At 45.0% G+C, this 27,516-nt stretch overlaps 1 protein-coding gene across 3 annotated transcripts in view; it reads left to right on the top strand.

Moving 5' to 3' along the window:
* EZR (ezrin) overlaps positions 1 to 27,516 on the top strand; it is a 57,290-nt gene that overhangs the window by 15,299 nt on the left and 14,475 nt on the right. For 2 of the 3 annotated variants that reach the window (XM_023206039.3, XM_023206040.2), the window contains exons 3-7: positions 14,002 to 14,085; positions 20,349 to 20,444; positions 21,974 to 22,248; positions 22,826 to 22,909; positions 23,916 to 24,062. In XM_023206039.3, coding sequence (XP_023061807.1) covers positions 14,002 to 14,085; positions 20,349 to 20,444; positions 21,974 to 22,248; positions 22,826 to 22,909; positions 23,916 to 24,062 — 686 coding nt within the window. Of the gene's footprint in view, positions 1 to 14,001; positions 14,086 to 20,348; positions 20,445 to 21,973; positions 22,249 to 22,825; positions 22,910 to 23,915; positions 24,063 to 27,516 lie in introns of those variants that run through there. The other variant, XM_023206041.2, reaches the window with a different exon arrangement.

Raw genomic sequence — 27,516 nt, 5'->3', positions numbered from 1 at the left:
AGATAAATTCTTGTTCAAGGTCACTTTCTCTTGATTTTGCCTGCCCCGAGGTGAGGAGTTAGTTGAGAAGGATGTAGATTGTGTTTCTAGAAAGAATAGTTTCTTTCTTTTTTTTTTTTTTTTAAGACGGACTCTCACTCTGCTGCCCAGGCTGGAGTGCAGTGGCCGGATCTCAGCTCACTGCAGGCTCAGCCTCCTGGGTTTATGCCATTCTGCTGCCTCAGCCTCCTGAGTAGCTGGGACTGCAGGCGCCCGCCACTTCGCCCGGCTAGTTTTTTTGTATTTTTTAGTAGAGACGGAGTTTCACCGGGTTAGCCAGGATGGTCTCCATCTCCTGACCTCGTGATCCGCCCGTCTCGGCCTCCCAAAGTGCTGGGATTACAGGCTTGAGCCACCGCGCCCGGCCAAGAATAGTTTCTTTTGCTGAATGTAACGTCCTTTGATTATTTCTTTTCCCTTTCCTAGGAGAAAGTGGTGTTTCCAGTTTACTTCCCTGTTAGATAACACACAATGTATATTATTCCCAATGTAGAAGAAGTTGGTTCTTAGAGACACTCACCAAATAGGGACTTAAAAACTAACGGCTAATGGGTCTCAGGAGCATTATTTTCATATGCCGTCAGCGGGTCGGAAATGGCCATCATCGTTACTTGGCAGTGCAGGCTTGGAACTTGGGCATGACTAGCTGTCATTTCATTGTCAGAGCTGTGGAAAGCAGTTCCTTTCTGCCTCCCAGATGCAGTGAACGGTAGGGAAGGCTTAACATAGAACTGTTTCCAACCTGATTTTAAAATGACCCTCTTTTTAATGTGAATGCCCAGAAAGTTCCCTTCTAGTTGTAAGGTCATGATTTTCTCACTGATTATAATGAGTGCAAATGGGACTGGTTTGTCCGCTTTTTGTGTTTGTTAAGCAGCCTTGGTCTGACAGGATGTGGGTCTAGGGGCAGGAAGTGGCTTACTCTCAGAGGCAAAAGGAGCTATTTAGAAGGATTTGAGATTTCATTACATGTTCTTGAAATTATGGGGTGGCTATTAATCTGGACTCTTCATATATATATGTATATATATATAAAATGTTACATAATATTTACCCTGGAATTGGGAAATACAAACTTGTCAAAAGCTTAGCACCGTTGGCATCTATTTAAAGATACTATTTTAGGAGTAAATAAGAGCACAGATATTTGGGTAGCTGATTACCAGAAGTTGAGGGTCTCAGTTTCCTTAACCATTAAAAAAAGGTCATCAGACGAGGATAACCGTATACCTTGTATCGAGTACTCATTTGGAGTCACTCTACCAGTTATACTTCATCACTGTTCTGATTGGTCTACTGAAAACATACATTTATATAACATAAAAATATAACAAAGATACCTGAAAAGTCGGTTACTAGGAAATTCCACGCCCCACTTCTGTGTCAGTACTCTGCCCTGTTAACATCTGCTGCACATTAAGAATTTAGCCTTGACATTTTAAGTTTAGCCTAATGGTGGTGGTGGAGGAGGCAGTAAGGAGAACAGTTTAGAAGAGGAGGTGTGAATGGCATGTCGTGTTAGTTTTCATCATTTAAGTTACTCAAAAAGTACCTTAAAGTGTTTCTGGCTTCACTGGGAAATGAGTTCCTGCGTCCCTGTGGTGTCAGGAGGATCGCAGAGTAGGAGACATGGCCCCTAGGATACTGGACATGGGCTGGATGCTGTATTTGAGGGATAAACCATGTATGGTTCTTGTGCTTTAAACAAGCAAAAACCTGGCTGGGCGCGGTGGCTCACACCTGTAATCCCAGCACTTTGGGAGGCCGAGGCGAGTGGATCACGAGGTCAGGAGATCAAGACTATCCTGGCTAACACGGTGAAACCCTGTCTCTACTAAAAATACAAAATTAGCCAGATATGGTGACTCATGTCTGTAATCCCAGCTACTCGGGAGGCTGAGGCGGGAGAATCACTTGAACCCAGGAGGTGGAGGTTGTGGATCGCATCACTGCACTCCAGTCTGGGCAATAAGGGCGCAACTCTGCCTCAAAAAAAAAAAAAAAAAAAAAAAAAAAAATCTAACTAGCCATGGTCAGTGTAGAAGTATACGAATATTCCAGAGGAACTAAACTATAAGGTGTTTGTAAATACTCAGATGTGAATGAGTATAAGCAGAACGCATCATAAAAAATCCTGCCGGGCGCTGTGGCTCAAGCCTGTAATCCCAGCACTTTGGGAGGCCAAGACGGGCGGATCACGAGGTCAGGAGATCGAGACCATCCTGGCTAACACGGTGAAACCCCGTCTCTACTAAAAAATACAAAAAACTAGCCGGGTGAGGTGGCGGGCGCCTGCAGTCCCAGCTACTTGGGAGGCTGAGGCAGGAGAATAGCAGGAACCCGGGAGGCGGAGCTTGCAGTGAGCTGAGATCTGGCCAGTGCACTCCAGCCTGGGTGACAGAGCGAGACTCTGTCTCAAAAAAAAAAAAAAAAAAAAATCCTAACAGAAATGGGTATTTGGCAAATCTCCCTTTCTGCCAGACTTGCTGGCAGTTAAAATTTGAAACAGTGACTGTACCGAAATGCTTTTTGTTCCGGTTAAAAGTTGTACTCCCATTTCCTAAAATGAGGACTGAACTGAGAAACTAGCTACAGTTGCTTGGTTTTCCATAGAGTTAAGTTGGCTCCTTTGATGTTGAAGTCTGTAGTTATGACCTTGCTTTCATTAGTAGTTAGCACCTGGGCAGGTACTAACCAATGAATGCCCTTTACACCCAGCAAGAAGGAATGGGTGGGGAGGCCAGATTGTTTCAATCTAAAGGGCACTACATTGTGGTGGGTTTCATTTTCTGATAGACACTGCCTACAGGCAACTAAGTCATTCCATTAACTGTCATTGTCAATCCATGTGTAGCCAAACTTGAATTCTCCTGCTGGTTTAGCTTCCTGATGGGGAATAGCTGCTGTCACAAGGGACAGTGTCTGTAGCTCCATCATGGGCCCCAGGACGTCCCACAGCAGCTAACACTGGTCTGTACTCGGGATTCTGCCACCTGGTCAGTGACTTTCTGTGCATCATGTTCCTGGGAATAGTATGACTGTCCATGATTCCTAGGAAAGCTTGAGGAATGACTGAGGACAAGGAGCTAGCACTTTGACCCCTGTGGGGAGTGCTGTCTATAGTGTTTATCAGGGTTGTGACAAGTGGACTCTTGTGAGCTCCAACACTGGATGATTTTATTATTCCTATTACTTAGGCAATAAAAGACTAGTACATATCCTGGTGTTATATAATTATTTGAAAACTTATCAGAATGAGTTTTATAACTAGTGTACCCATGTTTTTGTTATTGTGCTACAGACAAAATGATACACTGAAATTTTACTGAATTACCTGACAATTTTTGTTACAATTAATTCTGTGCACTTTTTACAAGATTTGTGGAGCGTAAATAGGTGGCTGGCCTTTCTTTGGCATCTGAACATTTTCCTGAGCCCAATAGACAAGCAGATTTTTTTTTTTTTTTTTTTTTTTTTTTTTTGTGGAGACAGGGTTCTCCTCATGCCCATAATCCCAGCACCCTGCCCAGTTCAGGACCAGGCTGGCAACATGGTGAAACCACATCTCTGCTAAAAATACAGAAGTTAGTTGGGCATAGTGGTGCATGCCTGTAATCCCAGATACTCTGGAAGCTGAGGCAGGAGAATCGCTTGAACTCGGGAGGTGGAGGCTGCAGTGAGCCGAGATTGTGTCACTGCACTCCAACCTTGATTGACAGCGAGACAGTGTCTCAAAAAAAAGACAGGGTTCTGTTACCCAATATGGTGGCGCAATCATGGCTCACTGCAGGCTTGACCTAGGCCCAAGTGATCTTCCCACATCGGCCTTCCAAAGTTCTAGGGTTACAGGAGTGAGCCACTGTGCCCGACCAAGATTTCTTTGCCTTTGTGCTCACGTTCTTTAACCTTAAAAGAAGAGGTCATATAAAATAATGATCAGGTATAATTTAAGATACAGAAAACTCAATAGAAAGGAGTAGCTGTGTGTTCTACATCTTCATTGCATTTGCTGATACATCTCAGGATTATTAGTACAATTTTTTTTTTTTTTTGAGACAGTCCCACTGTGTCTCCCAGGCTGGAGTGCAGTGCCGCAGTCTCAGCACACTGCAGCCTCCATCTTCCAGGTTCAAGCGATTCTTCTACCTCAGTCCCCAGTGTATCTGGGATTATGAATGTGCACCACCACACTCTGCTAATATTTTTTATTTTTAGTGGAGACGGGATTTCACCATGTTGGCCAGGATGGTCTCAAACTGCTGGTCTCAACTGATCCGCCTGCCTAAGCCTCCCAAAGTGGTGGGATTATAGGCGTGAGCCACCGTGTGCAGCCCAGTGTGATGTATTTATACTGTTATTTCCACCTCCTAAAGGTCAACAAGGACACTTAGCTCAAGAAGGCTAATGTTGAGAGAGACCGCTTATCAGAACAGGATCTCTGAGGAAAAAGGGAGCTTAAATATGTGTCCCTGGAATTTCTTCTAGCCCTTTCCTCAGTGACATGGCCACTGCTATGGGTGGGAATGTTTAGAGAAGAACCCTGACCAGTGGTTGATGTCTTTGCCAAGTATACTGTCAGGTCAATGTCATAGATTGATTTTTTATATATATATATATATAGAGAGAGAGAGAGAGACACTTCATATAATAGAAAATAATATTTTAAGGACCACCTTGCTATTTTACTTCTCTAATAATGTTTTGAATATTTTGATAAATACCTTTAGCAACATAGTGGTTCTCATCTCAGCCCTCTCTGTCCTTGAACGATGTTATTTGTAACAGGGTAGTTTCTAGACTGCCTTTCTGGAGTAAAACTTGGGCACTTCTAACCATATGCTTGCTGGAAACCATAATGTTAAATGTAGTCATTGGGTTATCATTTGCAACTACATTGATATAATTTTGTATATAAAACAGTTTGCTACTGGGAGCAGCATTGTTCATGCAAGAAAGACATTCGTTTCATATAATACATGGAAACAAAGTTATCTTTTCAATGTTAACCGTTACTGTAACACTCCAAAAAAAGGTTGTTGATGTGGAGAAGAGCTTTAAAAACCCACAAACAATTCACTTGCCTCTCGGGCTTTTCTGCTTTGCCTAACTTGACTGAATTAGAGTGTCTGCATTTCTGTACTAAGCTGGTTAAGGTTTGCTAAGTCAATGGTAATGTTTTACAGAGCTTGGCTATTTGTTAGCCAGGATTTGTGGAAAACAACCAGTGTCTGTCATGACTAGTGCTATAATTTATTCAGTTGGCATATTGTTCATGGAGACAGTGAGATAAGGGGATCAGGATCCAGAGAGACTACTAAAATATGTGAGTCCATCTGTTGTGATCTGAGGTTTCATTAGAGAAAACCTGTCTGCTAGTACAATGAATGGAGACTTAGTAAGGATATTTTTATATAAAGGATTATAAATCAGCAGAGGTAAATACATTAATCTTGGCCAAACAGGTCGTGTCCTTTTGCATTTTCCCGATGGCAAGTTCTGCCCCCTGCTGCCCGGGCACTGTTGGTCATAGCGTGGCCTTGGCCAGCAGCATTGGCATCAGCTGTGAGCCAGTAAACATCGAAATGTAGGCCCTTCCCAACCTGAGTCAGACCCTTAGCCTGGGGTCCAGGAAACTATTTTAACAAGCTCCCAGGTGATTTTTTTCACATTTCGAGTTTGAGCACCTCGAGGGCCTGTGAATGGCTGCATATAAGGTACAGCTGGCCATATGTCTTAAATGACTTCAAGGAGCTGTGAGCCAGGCCTCCTCTTCCCACACCAGACTTCATGAACCATACCTGGTATTGTCATGTTTTTGTGAGCAGCTGTGAGTAGGACTGGGGGAGAGAGATGTTCAGCCAATAAAGTCTAAAATGGAAAGGGAATGTTCAGTTATAACAAAACAAATTTTTGTAATTAGAGTGCTGGGTTGTGCTCAGCATCATTGGAGTTCAATGTGGAGCAGTGGCTCACACCTGTAATCCCGGCACTTGGAGAAACTGAGTTGGGCAGATCCCTTGAGTTCAGGAGTTTGAGACCACCCTGGGCAACATGGTGAAACTCCATCTCTACAAAAAAATAGAAAAATTAGCCGGCTGTAGTGGCGGGTGCCTGTGGTCCCAGCTAAGGAGGCTAAGGCAGGGGGAATCTCTTGAACCCTGGTGGCAGAAGTTGTAGTGAGCTGAGATTGTGCCACTGCACTCCACCCTGGGCGACAGAGCGAGACCCTTTCTCAAAAAAAAAAAAAAAAGTGGAGCAGCAAACTAAGACCCTCTTCCATCGAGGGAAGTCTCTGAAGCAAAGCTGAGCCAGCCTCTCAGCTCTGCACTGGTGGGGCACCCCATGGCGCCCAGAAGCAGTGAGAGGACTAACGCAGCAGAGCGCAGCATGGCCATGCATGATTGGAGTGCTGCTACTGCGTTCATGTCAGTTTGGGAGCCGGCAACTTCTAAGAACGTAGAATATTTTCATTTAGAACTTAAAAACAGTAAACCCTAAAAGTTTAGTGTTTAAAAATTCATTTTTGTTTCCATTTTATTCTTTTGAAAATGACCACAGTCTAGTTTGAATGCCATTGTTTCTCAGCTGTTTCTTATTTGCAATTGCTGAAAGCAGCAAGGAGCAAGTTAAATGTCCATCACCTGAATGGGTAGACAGAAGTGACATCCACACAATGGAATATTACTGGGCAGTAAAAAAAGAATGAAATGCTGATACATGCTGCAACATGAATAACCCCTTTAGACATTATGCTAAGTCATGGGATTCAGTCACAAAAGACTGCATATTATAAAATTCTGTGTCTCTGAAATGTCCAGAATAGGCAGATCCTTAGAGACAGAAAGTAGATTGGTGGTTTCTAGGGGCTGAGGGAGCAGGAGGAATGGGGAATGACTGCCAGTGGCCATGGAGTTTCTTTTGGGGCTGACAAACTATTCCAAAACTAGATAGCAGTGTCAGTTGCATAACTCTGAATATACTAAAGACCACTGAATTATACATTTTACATGGGTAAATTTTATGGTAAATTATATTTCAATAGCTGCTATTTAAAAAAGTACATAGTGACTCAACATGAAAAGAAACGTACAGTTTTGTCTCTAATTACCCAATTAAGTGAACCAAAATAGCAGCTACAAAGCTTTTAATTCATTTATCATTGGTTGTAAGAATTTTCCCTATCATACTCCCATCTGTGGGAGAAAATTTACTGTATCTACTTCCTATCAGAGCATTTCTAAGTATTTGAAAGGTCCTATCCAAATATTTGAAAGCTGTTAAAAGTTGCTGAAGTGGCACCTTCAGAAGAGGGCTGGAATGTTTGATAACAGCGTTGACGTTTTAAATGATATGGAAGGTCAAGCTCGCAATGTAATCTTGGTGGTGGTGGCTGGATGGCTCTACTCAGACTGGTTTTATAGTAAATGGCAGGTGTGATAATATAGGGATTAATCTGTTATCACTGAATCCACTGCCTGAAATTCAAACATTCAGATGCTCCCATTTGAATTTCCCTTTTTTATTTTACATGGTTTTCCTGATTTTTGAGTACATAAAAAAATTATTGTAAACTTTTTTCCTGCAGTGTTCTGGCCTCTAAAATTAAATCTGGTTCTTTTGTCTAAGACTCAAGGGTTGCTTTCCTGTAATGTTTGTGGAGGAACTGATCTTGGACTTTTCCCTTCTGTCTTGGGCTTCTATTGCAGTTTGAATTTGTGCTGTAAGAAGTGTGACTGTAGAGGTAATCTTCAAGTTTAAAATATTCAGAGGAAATGGATGCTTCGCAAAGGAAATAATGCATACCTATTTTTATTTACCAAAATGAGGAAAATACCTGGGAAATAATTTGATGGCCGAATATTCAGCAATTATATTCATAGGTTAGAAGCAAAATACAAAATTTAATTGTCAACTTGGTATCTTTTTCATTCCTTAGACTCTTAGAAGGCATTTTAGATGGCATTTTGATAAAATTAAACTGAGATGACTCAGAAAACATGTTTTCCCAACTATATTCTGAAAAATGCTAGTTCCCTGGGATGCTCCATGGAAATAATCTGTGGGCAGAACAGTCTGGGAAGCGGAGACTGTGGCCCCGTCTTGGGCTGCCGCTGTTGGCATGAACACGGCAGACAGGCAGCAGCCTTTCAGCTAAAGAAGGAAGAAAGAAAACCCCACCTTAACCACTGCAGAGTTGCATGACCTCCAAACACTGCCCCCACAGCATATCCCCATTTTTGTCCCTTTCCCTTTCAAAGCCAAATAATTTCAAAGAGAACTACATAGCTGTTGGGTTGGGATGGTGTCAAAAGCCAGACACGATGATTTTAAGTCATAGAATGATCAAGCTGGAAGATGCTCACATATTAAATGGTCTCCAACCACTCAGTATCACCAGCAAGGGAGAGGAACAGGGTTGGCCTGAGTGAGGCTGGGGCCACCCCTGCCACCAGGCCTGTGTGCTAGGCTCAGGTGCTTCAGGGAATGAGCAAAGAGGATGTTGGGTTTATTTTGTTTTAATTAGGCGAATTGTTGAGTTTATTTAAAAACAAAGCAGATTGGGGTTTAACACCCTGCATGTCCATTGCATTGGAGTGGTAACACCTGTGCCATCATGTGACTGCCTGGAGGGGTACTTTCCCTCTGGGGAAAGTGAACACAGGTGTGTTGTCCCTTTTCTGTGAAAACACTCTACTTGCTGGTCTTGAATAGCATTCTAGTGGGTTACTTTTCTCCTAGTGGTCAGACAGTATTTATTGGACCTCTGGTTCCATTGGCATGTGTCCCCTAAAGAGGAGACTCTTCAGGGGGTACTCATACCTCTTCTATCCGATGGCACTGACTGTGTCACACCTGGCCTGCGGGCTTCCAAGCTAGCATTTCAGAGTGGGAAAAGGCCTCAAGCCATCTAGTCCAAACTCTACCTGCAGATCGGGTAACTGATGCCCAGTGGCAGAAAGTCATTTGCTGGGGATCCTCGGATTACAGAGCTAGCTCTCAAACCCAGGCCTTCTGCCTCCTGTGTCTTGTCTTCCAGTGATTCCCAAATTTGGCCTCCTCAAAATCACTTGTGGAAGTGACTGGGCTGAGGGTGTTTGAAAAGCTTCTGTGAGGATTCTGATGGTGGGGCTGATGTGGGAAGCACCATGGTATATGATCACTGTTTGAGGCACAGCCATCTTCATTAATGTATAAGCCACTCAGGGATAGGGAGGGCTAATGCTTCTCTGTACTCACAGTGCCTATCATGGTGCCTGGCACACCTTGCAGTATTTAATTAGTGTTTGTGGATCGAATGAACATGTTAGGTGCCCACTAGCAGGGGTTGGTCCTGTAGTCTGTGGCCATGGAACATGAGAAGAATAAAGCTATTGTGGTTCATCCTGTAGTATAAGTTTGAGCTGAGTTATTACAACACAAATTTTTTTTGAAGTTTTTAAAAGTTAGAGACAGGTTCTCGCTATGTTGCCCAGGGTGGTCTCAAACTCCTCGCCTTGAGATCCTCCTGCCTTGGCTCCCCAAAGGGCTGCGATTACAGGCCTGAGCCATTATACCTGGCCGACAAATAAAATTATTCATTTATTTTGTACAATGGAATCTCACCCTGTCACCTAGGCTGGAGTACAGTGGCGTGATCTTGGCTCACTGCAACCTCTGCCTCCTGGATTCAAGCAATTCTCTCTCCTCAGCCTCCTGAGTAGCTGGGATTACAAGTGTGTGCCACCACACTTGGCTAATTTTTGTATTTTTAGTAGAGATGAGGTTTTACCATGTTGGCCAGGCTGGTCTTGAACTCCTGACCTCAAGTGATCTGCCTGCCTTGGCCCCCCAGAGTGCTGTGATTAGAGGCATGAGCCACTGTGCCTGGCCTAGAATTTTTTAAAGAGTAGATTATTAAGCAAAGGGAGAGTAGAGACAGTATTGGTTTTTCATTAACTTCATCTGCACCGTCAATCACATGGTTCTTTTTGTCTGGGGAGTGGTACAGGAGTAAGATTAAACTGAAATCACCACCACCACCCCCAAGCAAAGCATAACTTTAAAAAGTTTTTAATATTTTGGCAAACCTGATAGAAATATTGCCCTTTTTTGGGTAGATCTTAGATGACTAACTGCTTACTATACACACACCTGTACCACACATGTGATTGTGTTGCCTTCACCGAACACAGTTCTTGATAAGTGTGTAATCTAAGGGGAATTACCAAGATAATAAAAACTGCAAACCATGCGCTCTTTTTCTCCAGTCTTTGCACATAGTTTGGATTTGTGTGGCGGTGTATTTAAGCCCATGGACTTGAGTTTTTTGTGGGACAATCCTTGCGTGTATCAGATTCATACAGTCCCAGTCCCCCATTATTCCTGTGGCACTGTTGAAGATACAAGAACCAGCTGGCATTCAAATATGTTGAGAAAAACAGTTGCTGACTAGGGAAACCTAACACCCTGATAATAAAATGGAAAATTGGGATTTAGATGTGTTTTCTCAGTTGCTGAAGCGTGGTGGTGCTGGTGCTGGTGGTGCTGGTGCTGGTGGTGTTTTTGAGTCTCGCTCTATCGCCCAGGCTGGAGTGTAGGGGTGCGATCTTGCTCACTTCAACCTCTGCCTCCCAGGTTCAAGCACTTCTCCTGCCTCAGCCTCCCAAGTAGCTGGGACTATGTACAGGCACGTGCCATCACCCCCAGTTAATTTTTGTATTTTTAGTAGAGACGGGATTTCACTATGTTGGCCAGGCTGGTCTTGAACGCCTGACCTCAAGTGAGCCACCTGCCTTGGCCTCCCAAAGTGCTGTGATTGCAGGCGTGAACTGCTGCACCTGGCCCCAAAGTCTGGTTTTTTGTTTTTTTTTTTCAAGCCCTTGGATAAGTAGACAAAGTATGTATGTAAATGGTCCTGTCATCTCAGTGAATGTCTCATTTTAAACTTCGGTGAAAGCTTATACTGTATTTGTAGCATATTATTTTATCCGTAATTGTCTTTCTAAACATGAAACTGTCTATCATGCAGTAGGTTAAGGCAGTACCGTGCTGTGGTCCTTAATCTGGGGAGGATCTCCTCCCTTTTCCCCCTAGAGCATTTGGAAATGTGTATGTGGATGGGGTTGCTTTTAGGTATTCCAATGACTGGGGACACTCAGTCATTGGATGGCTTAAGGATGCTAAACGTTCCTGAGTGCTTGGGATAGTCTTGCAGAATGAATACCTCTGCTGTCCAGAATGACAAGAGCACCCCCAGTGGGAAACACTAGTAGCCTAATGACTAATCAAGTAACAGACAGCCCTTTAACTTAAAGCAGCTCATTAACATAGTGTTCATTTACCTGTTGAGATCTTGTGAGTATCTTCTCCTCAATCTCTATGTAAAGATACAGATGTAGAGCCTGCCCTATGTATACATATATGAATGTAGGAGATCGAGACCATCCTGGCTAACATGGTGAAACTGTCTCTACTAAAAATACAAAAAATTAGCTGGGCGTGGTGGCGGGCACCTGTAGTCCCAGCTACTCGGGAGGCTGAGGCAGGAGAATGGCGTGAACCCGGGAGGCGGAACTTGCAATGAGCCGAGATCACACCACTGCACTCCATCCAGCCTGGGCGACAGAGCAAGACGCCGTCTCAAAAAAAAATTGGAGTCTGAAATCTCGTGTGCATGGACTCTGGTCATTTGTCTTTGTCCTAACCAGGTAGTGGCCTTCAGTTCTAATTGTACTTGGGGTTCCACTTCTGAACCAGTAGATAGTAGAGAAAGAAAGGCATACCCAGGGCTCTGCATTTGTGAGCGAATGCCCCTCCACTTTAGTTTTAAGTGTGATATGTCATTGTTGGCTTCTATGTAGGTAGCTGGAGCTGCATTTGTTACTGAAATATTTGACTTGGGGTTGGTTTTCCCATCTCTAATACAGGCCCTTGGAACCATAATTGAGAGAAATGCATGCTTTATTTCATGCTTCATAACAGCTATTTTGTGATTTAAAAAAAAAACTACCAGCAGGAAATGAAAGAAAAGTAGGTTTTTATATTTTAGTATGATTAAAGACTTTAAAACAGGTCTTGTTGCCTCTCAGTAAGCTTGAGTTCTTTAACTTCTGGACTTGGAATTGTGGAGAAAACTTTTAAAACAAGACCTGGAAAACGATACTTCTGTACTTGTTATACCAGTCAGGGAGCCTTTAAAGCATATTGGATGTATATCAGAGGATCTCTCAATCATCACAGTCTGAAATGTTGGGACAGGGGTGGAGGTGGGGGCGGGTGGTTCCTGAAGTAGGAAGTGACATTTGGTGAGTGCTTAATATTTCTGGTGCCCTGGCTGAAGAACAAAACCTCTGTCGCCAAATCCTGGCACAGGTAATATGTCCTCATTACATTTACACCTGTGTTAGGAAGAATCCAGGATAGGTATCTCTCCAGCTTCTGTGTATTTCACTTGAAAATGGTGAGAAGCAAGCATTTCTTAATAGTAAGCATTATAGTTGCTTTGTGGCTCTGCTATTTTCCTTTGGGACAGTGACATAAAGTAGCCAAATTTGAGTGTTTTTCATATGCTTTAGTAAATCTGGGTTTTCTCAAGTGATAAATTTGAAAACTACCTTGATGTAAGTGGATTGTTTTATTGTTGTTGTGTTTTTTTTGTTTTTGTTTGTTTTGAGATGGAGTCTTGCTCAGTTGCCCAGGCTGGAGTGCAGTGGCACAATCTTGACTCACTGCAACCTCCGCCTTCTGGGATCAAGCAATTCTCCTGCCTCAGCCTCCTGAGTAGCTGGGCCTATAGGCGTGTGCCACCATGCCCAGCTAATTTTGTATTTTTAATAGAGATAGGGCTTTACCACGTTGGCCAGGCTGGTCTTGAACTCCTGACCTCAAGTGGTCCACCTGCCTCAGCCTCCCGAAGTGCTGGGATTACAGGTGTGAGTCAATGGCGCCCGACTGTGTTTTGTTTTTTTTTTTTAAACAGCTACATGGCAACATTAGAAATATTTTAAGGCCCTCCTGTCTCTACCTCCTCAATTCTGTGTCTCGCCATCCTGATACTATTTCCATTTTTACATTTTATTTTCATCTCTTGTCTAAATAGATCTCACATTTGCATTGAGAGAGTATTGCTTGTCATATTTTTGATTTCAGAAGCAATTTGCCCAGTTTCTATTTTCATAATTATAATTTAATATCACTACATAATCCATCTTTGATGTGTCTTTGGACATTTCATCCTTTGTCTCTCACTATGGTTTCTAAGGTTGCTTCAAAACTTCTGGTACAAAGCTCTTTCTCTCTTCCCTTGTCTGACTCCCTTGGTGCCCCTCGGGAGCCCTCCTGCCTCCTTTGGCTGTCGTAAGGCTCATATGAGATGGTGCATGGAAAAATAGGTTAAACTATTGTTTAAAAAAAAAAAACTGCTTAGGTTGGGCAAGGTGACCCATGTCTGTAATCTCAGCACTATGGAAAGCTGAGATGGAAGGCTTGCTTGAGCCTAGGAGCTCAAGACCAGCCTAGGCGACATAGTGAGACCCCGTCTCTACAAAAAGTTTTAAGAAAAAAAAAAAAACGAGCTAGTCATGGTGGCACCTATAGTGCCAGCTACTCGAGAGGCTGCGGTGGGAGGCGTTCACGTGAGCCTGGGAGGTCAGGACTATAATGAGCTGTTACCACGCCACTGCACTCCAGCTTGGGTGACAGAGCAAGACCCTGTCTCAAAGAAAAGAGAAAAACTGCTTAGACCTAAGTGTCAGTGTGCTTTATTAAAGCAAAGAGGCTGCGTTTGGTTCACACTGTGCGCCTGCTGAGATGTCCCCAGCCATCTGCAGTCAGGAGTGGTGTGTGGCTTCCTGACTAGCACAGGAACTGATGTCAGGCATGTGCCGTCGCCACACTGAGGAGCAGCTTATGTAGAAGGTGCAGGAAGTTACCAGAAGAAAAGAAGACTCAGTTAAGCGTAATTTGTTTCATTCTGTTTTTCAGATCAATGTCCGAGTTACCACCATGGATGCAGAGCTGGAGTTTGCAATCCAGCCAAATACAACTGGAAAACAGCTTTTTGATCAGGTTGGTCTCTGTACTTGAGAGTTAACTCCATCTACAAAAAAAATTGTTTTGCAACATATTACCTTGTTTTACTCACTTGAGGTAATAGAAGAGAAGGATCTTTTAAAAGGTGAAAGTATTTCATGATAGCATTATAAAATGCATTAATAGACACATATATCATGCCTAGGAGGTGTATGAAAGCACACAGCTATCTGTTGTATAAAGCCAGGTGGATTCAGTGTGTTACCAGCCATGGAAGCAAAGGGCTGAACAGAGTGATTGTGCTTGTCAGTGTAAAGAGGTGTGCTGGCCTGTGTCTCTCTCATGCTGTGTTAGAGACACGGCTTCCTACCCGCAGCCGCCTCCACCTCCAGAGTAGAACCCCTCTCACTGCGTGGATGAGTGAACCTTAGTTGTCTCAGCAGTTGGTGCAGCTTCTCATTTCTAAGTGGTCATACCTGAACGTCTATGAAAAGAAGAAATGAAGATTTAGAGAAAAAAATTCACTTTTTAAAATTGGAAGTTTTTTTTAAAAATCAGGTATTTATTAGTGATATTACTATTTATTTATTAAATACTTTTTTCCCTAATAACAGCTGCTCCAAATACAGTTTCCTTTTTTTTTTTTTTGTTTTTCTTTGAGACTGAGTCTCGTTCTGTTGCCCAGGTTGGAATGCAGTAGTGCAATCTCGGCTCACTGCAACCTCTGTCTCCCAGGTTCAAGCAGTTCTCCTGCATGAGCCTCCCCAATAGCTGGGATTACAGGCACATGCTACCACGCCCTGCTAATTTTTGTATTTGTAATAGAGACGGAGTTTCTCCATGTTTGCCAGGCTGGTCTTGAACTCCTGAACTCAAGTGATCCACCCGCCTCAGCCTCCCAGAGTGCTGGGATTATAGGTGTGAGCCCACGCTCAGCCCAAATACAGTCTTAATGGCTTGGATTTTTTCCAGTCAAGGAGTGACTAAAAACCATTATTTAGTTTTGTTTTTTTTATTTTATTTTATTTTTTTTAAGACTGAGTCTCGCTCTGTCACCCAGGCTGGAGTGCAGTAGGGCAATCTGCACTCACTGCAAGCTCCGCCTCCCGGGTTCGCGCCATTCTTCTGCCTCAGCCTCCCGAGTAGCTGGGACTACAGGCGCCCACCACCATGCCCAGCTAATCTTTGTATTTTTAGTAGGGATGGGGTTTCACCATGTTAGCCAGGATGGTCTCGATCTCCAGACCTCGTGATCAACCCAACTTGGCCTCCCAAAGTGCTGGGATTACGGGTGTGAGCCACCACACCTGGCCTATTTAGTATTTTTATAGCACAGGTCAGAAGTCTTTTTCTGCAAATGGCTGGAAAGTACGTATTTTAGACTTGAAGCCCACACAGTTGCTATCGTAACTACTCAGCTCTGCCATTGTAGTATTGAGAGCAGCCATAAACACGTGAAGATTCAAGCATGACTGTTTTCTAGTCAAGCTCTGTATGGACACTGATTTTTTTTTTTTTTTTTTTTTTGAGACAGAGTCTCGCTCTGTCACCCAGGCTGGAGTGCAGTGGCACAGTGGCACGACATTGGCTCACTGCAAGGGTTCACGCCATTCTCCTGCCTCAGCCTCCTGAGTAGCTGGGACTACAGGCGCCCACCACCACGCCCAGCTAATCTTTTTTGTATTTTTAGTAGAGACGGGGTTTCATTGTGTTAGCCAGGATGGCCTCTGTCTCCTGACCTTGTGATCCGCCCACCTCGTCCTCCCAAAGTCCTGGGATTACAGGCATGAGCCACTGTGCCCGGCTGGGCACTGAAATTTTTATGTAATTTCCCCATCACCACCACTGAAAAAATGTAAACCCATTCTTGGCCTATGGGCTGCACAAATAGCAGACAAGATTTGGTCCATGGGCCTTAGCTTGCTGCACTTGCGTTATTTACAACTCTTTCCTGTAGTTCACTGTAGAATCAGCTTTGCGACATGTACAGCAATGCCCTGTGCATGGCAAGGCACCAGGGCGGCACCCGTCCAACACCTCACAGTTTCAAAATGTCAGACTCTTTGATCTCTCTTATCTTTTTTGATATTTAACAGTGTTTTCTGTTTCTTAAGAAAACACTTTAGATATTCCACTCCAGCAGTCATACCCCACTAAAGAATGCTCATTTTTGGTAAAGAGCTTTTTGAACACGTTTTATTATAAGTGATCCCCTCAGACGGAAATGGATAGAGCTAATAGATCTCACCTTATGGTTTATATTAGAAAACAGTCCTCTTCCCTCCCCTCTTGTTCCTGTTTCCCTGCTTGACTTTGTGAACTAAGTGGGCCAGAGGTCGTGGAGTGGAAAGGACCTTTGTGGCAGTAGTCAGTAACGCAAGTCACTGCAAGGCCCGTCCACCCTGCTCTCAGCGTCTTTGCGCTCACTCAGGTGCCAGCGAAAACTTTTTCTTGAGATGGGCGGCCCAGAATGATTCCCCATTGCTGCATATTCCTCGTGAGACATGGAGTTTGCTTTCAGTAAGACTGGTGAGCCACCATGAAGGCTATGATAACTTTTCTGTGGAGCAGTTCTAAGTTCTAAAGAAAGCAAGATCTTCTTTTCTGGACTAAATGGATTCTTCTCTGGGGCCAGTAGAGGAGCAGGGCCAGGTGTGAGTTGCAAGTCCTTTGAACCATCCCGAGGGGCCCTACTGGTAGAAGTGACATTCTGTGTTCTAGCACCAAACCCAGAAATTAGAGTGGGTGGTGATTGGGAAACCTAGGAGGGAGAATTTTAGCACACTTAGACCACAGGAGACTCCACCCATGCTTGATCATATCTCCCTCTCACTCCAAAAAGGAGTGCCCAGCAGCAGTGGGCTGGCTCCGTGCAGCAAAGCATGCGGGTGCCAGAATGTGCCCAGGTGGATGCCCCCAGAGTAAGTGCAGTGCCAGTGGCTGATCATCATGACAGCTTCCACGGTTATTTTGAGGTCATTTCCTGGGTCTGCCTCAACTGGTAGGGATAAAGATATTTACTACTCTGGGTGAGGCTGGGCTTGGGGTAAAAATTTAAAGGTTTCTCCTGAAAGAGAATCCTGAAGTAAGTTGAGTGCTGCCAGCTGAACCCTGTACAGCACACTTGCGTAGGGCCCTGGCTTCTGGTGTTGGTTCTGCCAGTGTTTCCCTTGGTTAGCCTCCTGGCGCCTGAGTTCTTACCTATAAATGAGACCTTCTTGAGCAAAAACTTTAAAGCAGGGTTGGAAGCCCTAGGATAAGTGGAAAAACTAGGTCATAGTTATGGAGAAGTTTCTGATGGAAAGCTCATTCCTGGACCTGGATGTCACTGAAAATAAGGTCTTGAAGGGAGTAGCTTGAAAGAGATTGGAGGTAAAGTAATCAGCTCTCCTCCCCGCAATACCCCTTTGTTACTCAGCTCTCGCCTGCAGCGCCCCCCCACGCCAGCGTCAAGCCCTGGAGTACTTCTGCTTTACTCCTGGGTCCTAGTCCAGGGCTTCAGTGTGATGGAGAACATCCGGGGCCAGCTGCCACATTGAGGGACAGAACCAGGGCTGGACTGCAGCCCAGGTGTCTTGATAAGCTGGCCCCCCCATGCCAGAAGCTCCTGAGTGGGGAGGAGCTGCTCCAACTGTTGCTTGAGATTGAGTTAAATAGACATCTCCCACCTTTTCCTTCCTAAAAATCTGCCATTTAAAACACCACTGAGCCCAGCACTTTGGAAGGTCGAGGCAGGAGGATTGCTTGAGCCCAGTCTCCTATAGGCTACCAGCCTGGGCAACATGGCAAAAACCTATATCTACAAAAAATTTAAAAATTAGCCAGGCGTTGTGGCACATGCCTGTAGTCTCAGCTACTCGGGTGGCTGAGGTCGGAGAATCGCTTGAGCCCAGAAGGTTGAGGCTGCATTGAGCCAAGATCGTACCACTTGTACTCCAGCGTCGGCAACAATTTAAGACCCTGGCTCACAAACCAAACCAAAACAAACAAAACCAAACACCTCTGAGGCAGAGTTAGGGAGTAGACACAAATGTAGAGACTCTCCACCCATGGTGTGTCAGGATTCACCAATGAAGGGGAATGGCGAGGGGTGTTTTTCTAGGAATGTTGGCTTTTTCCTTGTAGAGATGACCTATGGGTTGATTTTTAGAGCGGACTGAAGAGAGGAAGATTGTTTAATTCTAACGTGTCCCTTTGGGGAATGCATTGTGTGAGCAGTAGGATTCTGAAACATACTCTGAGCATAGTTATCCTGGACATTGATAGAAAATTCCTGCTAGGAAGGTGTGCGCAGGTTAGGGCAGCCAGGGACAGGCCTCACTGAGAGAGAGGCTCTCATTTGGACTGCATAGTATGGCCACAGGTTCTGTGATTTGCCCTGTGGAAGGGGGATGGCCACAGCATAGCAGATGCAGAAGAGGATCCTGAGCTGTGACCCTGAAAATCCGTGAGAGCCTGACAGTTATGTCAAGTGGAAGTCAAGTGGACAAGAGATTATTTCTAACTGGTTCAGATGTGCAGGCTGAGGCTGCAATTGGGTGGATGAAGTGAAGGATGACATCAGAGAGCAAGCAATTTCTTAGACATGTGGGGCTTTCTTGTGTAACTTTTTTTTTTTTTAGATGGAGTCTCAGTTGCCCAGGATGGAGTGCAGTGGCGCAATCTCGGTTCACTGCCACCTCTGCCTCCTGGGTTCAGGCGAATCTCCTGCCTCAGCCTCCTGAGTAGCTGGGATTACAGGCTCGTGCCACCATGCCTGGCTATTTTTAGTAGAGACAAGGTTTCACCATGTTGGTCAGGCTGGTTTCAAACCCCTGACCTTGTGTTCCTCCCGCCTCAGCCTCCCAAAGTGCTGGGATTACAGACGTGAGCCACTGAGCCCGACCTCTTGTGCAACTTTGAAACAACCCAGAGAGGAAGGCCAGGCAGGTTTCATATCAGGTGACAAGATGGAGGCTTGTGAGGAACAAGACATTAGCAAGACTATATACAGAAACCTGGTCTTTGAATTCAGTTTTCTCTGTGCTTTGCTACCACAAAAACAAAAAACATAGATTTTGCAAAAGACTTGGGAGCAAAGCACTGCATAAAAAGTCTAAATGTTTTTTCTATCATTCCATGATGAAGAAGCTTGGTTACAGCCTGCCCCCATCCCCTTTGGGTGAGTGGGAAGAGGGGAAGAACAGGTCAGTCCTGGGCGTTTAATAAACAGACTCTTAGGGCTTTGGGGAGCGACTGGCCTCCCTGCACCCTTCAGATGAAGAAACAGGCCCAGAGCAGGAGTTAATTTGGAATTTTAGGATTTACTTTAAGCAAATGTTCTGTATACCTGAGTTGTTATTTCTAATGTATTCAGCCCTCTTTGGCATTAAATATGATAGAAACCATGTATTTGAAGGATAGTAGCATTTTTTTTTTTTAAGTTTAACATTATATATCATGGGATTTTAAATTACACATCTGTATATATGTAAATAGTCAAACTTGTCTGAGACTCGGTTTAGATGATGTTCAACAAGTGTCCATGGCAAGTTTGACTATCACTGCTTTTCTGTTTCTAAGACACTCATGAGAATAAGCAGCTCAGGACTCCTCTGTAATGCACAATAGAGACTTGAAAATGTGAAATCCTTGCTGTGACCTAGGGTCAGGATTCTACCTTTGCTGCGTCAGAATGTCCCGTTTCTGGAGGCCTATAAGGTGCAGGTTCCTCTGGGCACCCCTGTGCATTGACACCTTTCCGTCCCAGAAGTCTGCCACTGCCTGTTTTCCTACGTTTCCTAGGACTTCCTTGTCCCTGTTCCTAGTAAGTCAGACCCCTGGGCCAGCTGGCTGAGAGGCAGAGGCAGGCAGCCAGAGGAGGCCCAAGTGTGGTGCTGGATACTTTAGTCTTCCACATGAGCACACCTGATGGGCAGGGATGCACCCACTGCACTGTTCCCTGGGGGCCTGTGGGCTCCCATGGTTCCGTGTGTGCTGGCCATACCTGCTGAATTTCATGCAGGAGAGCATCCTGGAGTAGAAAGGAGTAGGAGTGAGGTTTTCTAAGATTTGAAGGTAGAACCCTGAATCTGCTCAAATTTGTATTAAAAATAAGTTGTTCATGGCTTTGAGATAATAGCCTCGGTTAGTAACAAGTTATTTGAGAGAGTGCTAAAAAGGTGTTGCCCAGTGGTGGGACTGAGCAGATGTCCTGGTTTCGTGGGGACTCTGCTAGACCATGTGATGAATGACAGCCAAAAGCTGTTGCCCTTTTGAGTGAGTTTCTCATGACTGTTGGGCCTCTCTCTCTCATGCAGGTGGTAAAGACGATCGGCCTCCGGGAAGTGTGGTACTTTGGCCTCCAGTATGTGGATAATAAAGGATTTCCTACCTGGCTGAAGCTGGATAAGAAGGTAAGTCAGGGTTAACTATTTACAGACTGTGGATTGAGTGTTGGTCTGCTTTGTTGATAAGGAAACAGGAGCAACTCACCCTGTCTCTTGTTTTCTGTTCCTTTTTGTGTAAAAGTTTTTACAGACAAAAATGGTTGCAAGTTTCCAGTAAATGGGGATATCGATTGGAAATCAGATCTTGGCATTTCTCCATACAGCTCACTCATCGGAGCATATGATGGTTAATTGCAAAGCTTTTAGTTGACCTTAGTTTTTTTGAATGAGATTGTTAATCTTATAAACTGTGAATCATCCACTATTTCGTAAGAACCTGTTATTGCTTTGTGTGAACCTGTGACAGATTATCTTCCAACTTTAAAGATTGGATAATTCCATTAACCAACCATAAAGAAAAGTAGTAAGATAAACAATTTTTCTTCAAACTCTGAAAATTATCCTTTTTTTCGAAACCCCCACTGTCCTCCCAAGTCACAGCAACCAGTTAGACAGATGATGGGAGGTAGGGAAGAGTGGAGGAGCAGGAGGAATTCTTAAGAGTAAGCTTTGGGGTCCAGGGCCCTATTGGCATGTGACCAGATTCCAGGTCACTGTGGGGGTCATTTCCAAATTTGAGTTCTCTAGGATTGATAGCATCATCCCATGAGGACTAGGGCTTAGTGAGGCAGTAGCTTTGATTTCCATCTGAGTGCAAGAGTGTGATAGTACTTGTTTGTTTGTTTGTTTGTTTTTTGTTGTTGTTGTTTTGAGATGGAGTCTTGCTCTGTCGCCCAGGCCAGTGGCGTGATCTTGGCTCACTGCAACCTCCACCTCCCGGGTTCAAGTGATTCTTCTGCCTCAGCCTCCCAAGTAGCTGGGACTACAGCTACATGCCACCATGCCCAGCTAATTTTTTTGTATTTTTAGTAGAGATGGGGTTTCACCATGTTGGTTAGGCTGGTCTCGAACTCCTGACCTCGTGGTCTGCCCACCTCAGCCTCCCAAAGTGCTGGGATTACAGGCATGAGCCACTGCGCCCAGCCTTTTTTTTTTTTTTTTTTTTTTGGTTTTTGTTAGTTCGTTGTTTTTTAAGAAGAGACAGGATCTCGCTCTGTCACCCAGCCTGGAGTGCAGTGGCACCATCATAGCTCACTGCAGTCTCGAACTCCTGAGCTCCAGGGTTCCTTCTGCTCAGCTTCTTGAGTAACTGGGACTATAAGCATGCACCACCATCCCCAGCTAACTTTTTTTAAAAAATGTTGTAGAGATGGGATCTCTTCTACATTGTCCAGGCTGGTCTCAAACTCCTGGGCTCAAGTGATCTTCCTGCCTTGGCCTCCCAAAGCACTGGGATTATAGGCATGAGCCACCATATCTGGCGTTTTGACTAACCTTTTTTTGTCTGGAATGCTAAAAAGATTACTTTAAGAATAGACATTATCTCCTGAAAAGTGGCCTGAGGGCCCCATTGAGTCTTGGTTAGAAGCTTGTCTTGGGGGCAGTGGGCCTTCGTCTTCCAGATTTGTGTCGAGAGTGTGGCTTGCTTTGTCCAGGTGTCTGCCCAGGAGGTCAGGAAGGAGAATCCCCTCCAGTTCAAGTTCCGGGCCAAGTTCTTCCCTGAAGATGTGGCTGAGGAGCTCATCCAGGACATCACCCAGAAACTTTTCTTCCTCCAAGTGAAGGAGGGAATCCTTAGCGACGAGATCTACTGCCCCCCAGAGACTGCCGTACTCTTGGGGTCCTACGCTGTGCAGGCCAAGTTTGGGGACTACAACAAAGAAGTGCACAAGTCTGGGTACCTCAGCTCTGAGAGGCTGATCCCTCAAAGGTGAGCACAGGGTGACCTGGCCTGGGCAGGAGCAGTCATGCCATCCTCGGCAGGGAGAAGCGATTACATTAGAAACACAGGGACTTTGCCAGTGTCAAGTGCTCCTTCATGCTGGGACTCAGTCATTAAGGCACTGACCAGCGACCTGAAACATAGCCAGGGAAGGCGAGCTGCCATTCCTCATGGAAACTAAAGTGCAGCCGTGTCCTGTGGGAACGCAGCAACATAGCAAAATTCTCGACCTGACTGCTTAGCTCCTCCTGGATTATGATAGGTTGGCCCCTGTGAAATCTGTTTTTATTTACTAATGGTCACAAAAATTACCCCATTTGGAAGAAAAGGCCACTTAAAATACCTTCTTAGTTTTTCCAGCCTGAGTTCATGTTCAAAATGCTTAGTCTTCCAGATTAATCATCATGAATAGAAATGCTACACATCAGGAAATAGAAACCAAAGCTCTTTGGGATTGATTGATTTGAATGGAAAGTAAGGGTTCGAGTGTGGGTGGTAAGTGGTCCTCCTTCCTTGCCTGTCACAGCCCTTAAGGATGACAGTGCTGTTTCCTTTTGCATCCCAGAGTCATGGACCAGCACAAACTTACCAGGGACCAGTGGGAGGACCGGATCCAGGTGTGGCATGCGGAACACCGCGGGATGCTCAAGTGAGTGCTGCGCCCTGCTCTTGGGATCTGGCCATCTCTGTGCGCTCCAGCGTGTCTTTTCCTGTGACTCTACTTAGTGCTTTAAAGGGCTCTTTGTCAGGCCTTGTGAACACCTTGAGGGAACCAAGCTGAAAGTGGGGTTTCCTTAGGGAAGAGGTTTTTTTTAAAAAAAAAAAAAAAAAGGCCAGGTGTCTTGCCCGGGGAAAGAAACAGTGTAGCTCAAGCCTTCAGGTTCTAAAAGCTTACGCCCTCCCTTTGTAGAAAGTGTTATGTCTAAACTTCATTTTAGTCAGTAGGGCATTGTTCACCTACAATCCACGTTATTTTTCTTCTGTCAAAGAGGTGCTAGTTTGCTCATTGTATGAAGGTAGTTGTCTTACAAAGTGTATATAAATGAAAAAGGATCCCAAGTGAGAAATCCTGATGTCAGAGAACCTGGACGTGGGGCTGTTAATGTAAGACATAGCCAGACCACCAGATTCTGGGTGTTCTTGTCCTAGAGCCTTGTCTCTGGCCTAGTCTTGCGACTCTGCATTATTTCAGCCTCTGAAGTTTGTTTGAGGTTTGAGCCTCAGATTTTGTGCTTCAGGGTTTCCTGTCAGGCCCAAGCATCCTTTGTGGAAGAAAAACAACTCGAAGCCCATGAGGGAGGGTTGTGGGAGTCCCAGAAGACATATGTGTGGGCAAGAGAAAAAGGAGGATTGTGCCAAGTGATAAAACTTAAAAACCTGTCAGAGAAGCCAATGTGAATCAGTTCTTCCTGAAAGTTTGGGGTTTGATGGTGAGGCTGCAGGGCAGCACGGAACCCACCCCAGGCATAGCTTCCGGGCTCCCTGGGTCCCCTCCTCACCAGTCTGCTGCCTGGCCCCTGCCTGTCTGCACGCAGCACACAGCATTGAGCCCATCCTACACAAGGCGCCTTAATTTAAAAATACTGGAAAGGTTTTAGTGTTCTGGATATCGAGTGCTGCCAGTGACTCTGCCTGTTTCACTCTCCCCAATTAAGAGATAATGCTATGTTGGAATACCTGAAGATTGCTCAGGACCTGGAAATGTATGGAATCAACTATTTCGAGATAAAAAACAAGAAAGGAACAGAACTTTGGCTTGGAGTTGATGCCCTTGGACTGAATATTTATGAGAAAGATGATAAGTGAGTTGAACTTCACAGTTATCTTCAGTAGGTGGGGTGGTGGGCCTGGAAATAGTGGCAAAATGGCAAATTTGTGGGTTATTTTTGAAGTTTTTATTTAGCAATTACTATCCCCAAGTAGGAATCTTTTATGGGCTTTTGGACTGCTGTGGCCCGCTCAGAGGGTGGTCCAGAGGTGTGTGGATTATCCTCTCTCATGGTGGGCAGGGCCAATAGTGGGCTCAGACCTGGGAGAGGATGGCAGAATAGAGCAGAGGCTGCCTCTCCTCCTCCTGCCTCTGAGGTTCCACCTCAGCTACCTGCAGGTACCAGCACATCCATTCATAGCTGCTTCACAGGCAGCCCAGCCAGTGCTGACTCCTGGCTCCCGGTTTGTGCTAATCCAACCAAGAATGTTGATGGTGTGATGAGAGACTTGAAGAGCTGTAAACAATAGCTTGTATGTGTAGACTCTTTAGCTAAATGCTGGGAGTCTGCAGGAGATATCTTAATGACCTCACATTTAGTTATGTTGTTTGTTGAGTGAGGGCCTGTAAGCAAGCTAGGTAGTGCAGCAGAGCCAGGCCTCTCCACAGGGACAGACAGTCCTGCTTTCAGATACAGGGCATTTGCCTGCTTTCTGCTGAGGATAAACAGGGAAAGTCATCCTAGTTCGTGAGGGTAGGTTTCCCATGGTGAGTCCGCGACATCAGCATAAGCCTAGATTCTAGATTGATCTGATCAGAAGATACCTGAATTTAAGAGGCAGAAGGAAACTACCTCTGAAAAGAGAAGGGAGAGGCTCCTGACTGCCTCCTGACAATTGTCTCTGCCCCGATTGTCCACAGTCAGCCTGATTGCTCTGCAGGGCTCCCCTAAACAAACCCTCTGATGGCCTCTAGCTTCAGGGACCTGGCAAAGAAGGTGCCAGGGCAAGAATGCTCTTGGGGTCTTTTTGCCAAGCCCTGCCTTTTGGCCTGGGTTCCTGCTTTCCACGTAAGGAGCAGAGTGGCCCAGAGTTCCTGGATGTACCTGGTTTCCTTCCTAGCCTCATGTTGTTCCTTGAAATGATGGTTCTCCCCATTTCCCACTTGAGGCTCACCCATCTCACCTGTTCTCAGGTATTTCTGTTCTTAGCTCCACCACATCTCAGGTTCCCCAAAAATCCTCTCTGGAGTTCTCAAAGGGAGTGGTGCTGCTTTCCACAAATGACCTGCACATGAGTCCATCTCTCCATTCGCAACCATGTGGATTCCTGCCAGAACCCAGGGCACAGATCTATTTCACTTGGGGGTCAGGGACCTATGCCAGCTGTGCCCAACCTCCTCTCACTTCCAGGGCCCACGTGGTGATACTGCACAGGGAGGGAGGCAGGCGCTGTCTGCTGGAAGGAAGGTGCCCATTAGGGATGGAGTTAGTTACGCGATCCAGTGTGATTTACCTGTCAGAATGACAGGAGCTCCTCAGAGAACCTGGAAATGAGATATTGAGGACTCTCGGTTCGCTCCTACTCTGAGTGTGCTGGATGTAGCATTGGTAAAGAAGCGGGAAAAAGCCAGGCACAGCGGCTCACACCTGGAATTCCAGTACTCTGGGAGGCCGAGGCAGGCGGATCCCTTGAGCTCAGGAGTCTCAACCAGCCTGGGGAACATGGCGAAACCCTGTCTCTACCAAAAATTTAAAAAATCAGCTGGCTATGGTGGTGCATGCCTGTGATCCCAGTCACTCAGGAGGCTGAGGTGGGACGATCACTTGAGCCTGGGAGGCAGAGGTTGTAGTAAGCCAAGATTGTGCCACTGCACTCTAGCCTGGGTGACAGAGCGAGACTGTGTCTCAAAAAAAAATTTAAAGAAGTGGGGAAAGTGGGTAGATACAGGAACTTGGAACCAGGACACCATCTTTCTGGGAGACCCCAGTGCTGAAGCCATGGCTCTTAAGATAGTCATGCCAAGGAGAGGTGCACCAAGTCCTCGTGGGAACGTATGTGGGAAACTGCCTCTGCCTTTGAAATCTCTTGAACAAGACCAGATTTTCTAATGTGGCCAGGCCAGGGCTGTCCAAACAGGTTTTTCAACCTGCAGGAAAACAGCCATGAGCAGGAACTTGCTGATGTCAGCTTGTAGCTGCCCCAGCCCACGTTAAATGTCCATTTCTTCCAAGTAAAAATGTGGCTGTGTGCCCTATTTAGTACTGGTCTAGCTCTCTGCTACCCCTCCCCCACCATTGAGCGGTGAACCTGGCAACTCTCTCGGATGGTTCTTTTCCCTCAGAGCACACTGGGGTGTTGGACAGGCTCACTTTCTGCCTCTCTTCTCCCCATTCCTGAAGGCACACCCCTCTCTTCACAAAAAAAGCACTTATGTAGATATTCAGTCAATTAATAGGCCCAAATTCTTTCCCTTTTGAACAAATATCGATAACTTGGTAGCAGCATAAGCAGGAGACTGTCCTGAAGTCTGAGGAGTGCTGAGAACAGCCAGCTGTTGTGCTGTTACCTCTCTCAGTGGAACTAGGAGAATTAAATATGCCTGAAACATTGTTCAGGTGAGAAAGTTAACCTATTGAATATGGAAATTGAGCTCTAAGATTTGTACTCTGCAAGTAAAGTCTCTATTTTATTAAAACACTTACCTGTTTAGTACTAAATAGGGTCTGGCTGGAAATCTGTCTCTTGGGGTCCCCTTTTCATTGTACACATAACCATTAAGTGGGAGCATGTAGGACTATTTGTCATCTTTCTTTAAACCCTTAGCTTGGACTAGGTGGGAGTATAAAGAGGGCAAAAACAGGTAAGCGCCCTCCTGACTGGCATTATAAGCTTGTGAACAGAGAAAGTTTAGCTGCGTTAGAATTTGAAACCTGACACTCTCAGAGCAAAAACAAAAACTACAGGAACCTGATCTATCTGTAGTCCTATAAAATCACTTTTTTTCCCCTTAGCTTCATACTTCTTTGGGCAGATTTCATCATAGAAGTACTTCTGTAGGTAGGAGTTTCTGGAAGTGCACTAGGTCCAGGGCTCCCTTCTTAAAGGGAAAGGGCGCACGGGAAGCTTGGAGACTGGAACAGGAGCCACAGAACGTGTGTTTTAAATTCCTTGCCAGATAGGTACTCAGGGCTTCACTTGCTGTCTCACGTCTCTTTCCATCTGCACATCACTTGTCACCCTCTGGCCCTCTAACACATTTCCAAGAAAATTGCAAGCATCCATATCCTTCCTCAAAATGAAAGTGCATATGATATACTAGAGGTTGGTTATGTTTTGTTCTTTTGATGTAAAATTTAAATACAATGAAATGTAATCTTAAGTGTTCATTTGCTGAGTTTTGACAGATAGGCCCGAAAAATGCAAAATCTTAAGACATATAGAACATTATCACCCTCAGCTGCATATTTTGGATTGAAATTTTTAAATCATTCATTCTTGCATTTATTTATTTATTTATTTTTGAGACGGAGTCTCACTGTGCCACCC

The sequence above is a fragment of the Piliocolobus tephrosceles genome, chromosome 5 (assembly GCF_002776525.5).
Source record: "Piliocolobus tephrosceles isolate RC106 chromosome 5, ASM277652v3, whole genome shotgun sequence".
In the NCBI taxonomy this organism is placed as follows: Eukaryota; Metazoa; Chordata; class Mammalia; order Primates; family Cercopithecidae; genus Piliocolobus; species Piliocolobus tephrosceles.
This window is presented reverse-complemented; position numbering and strand designations above follow the sequence as displayed.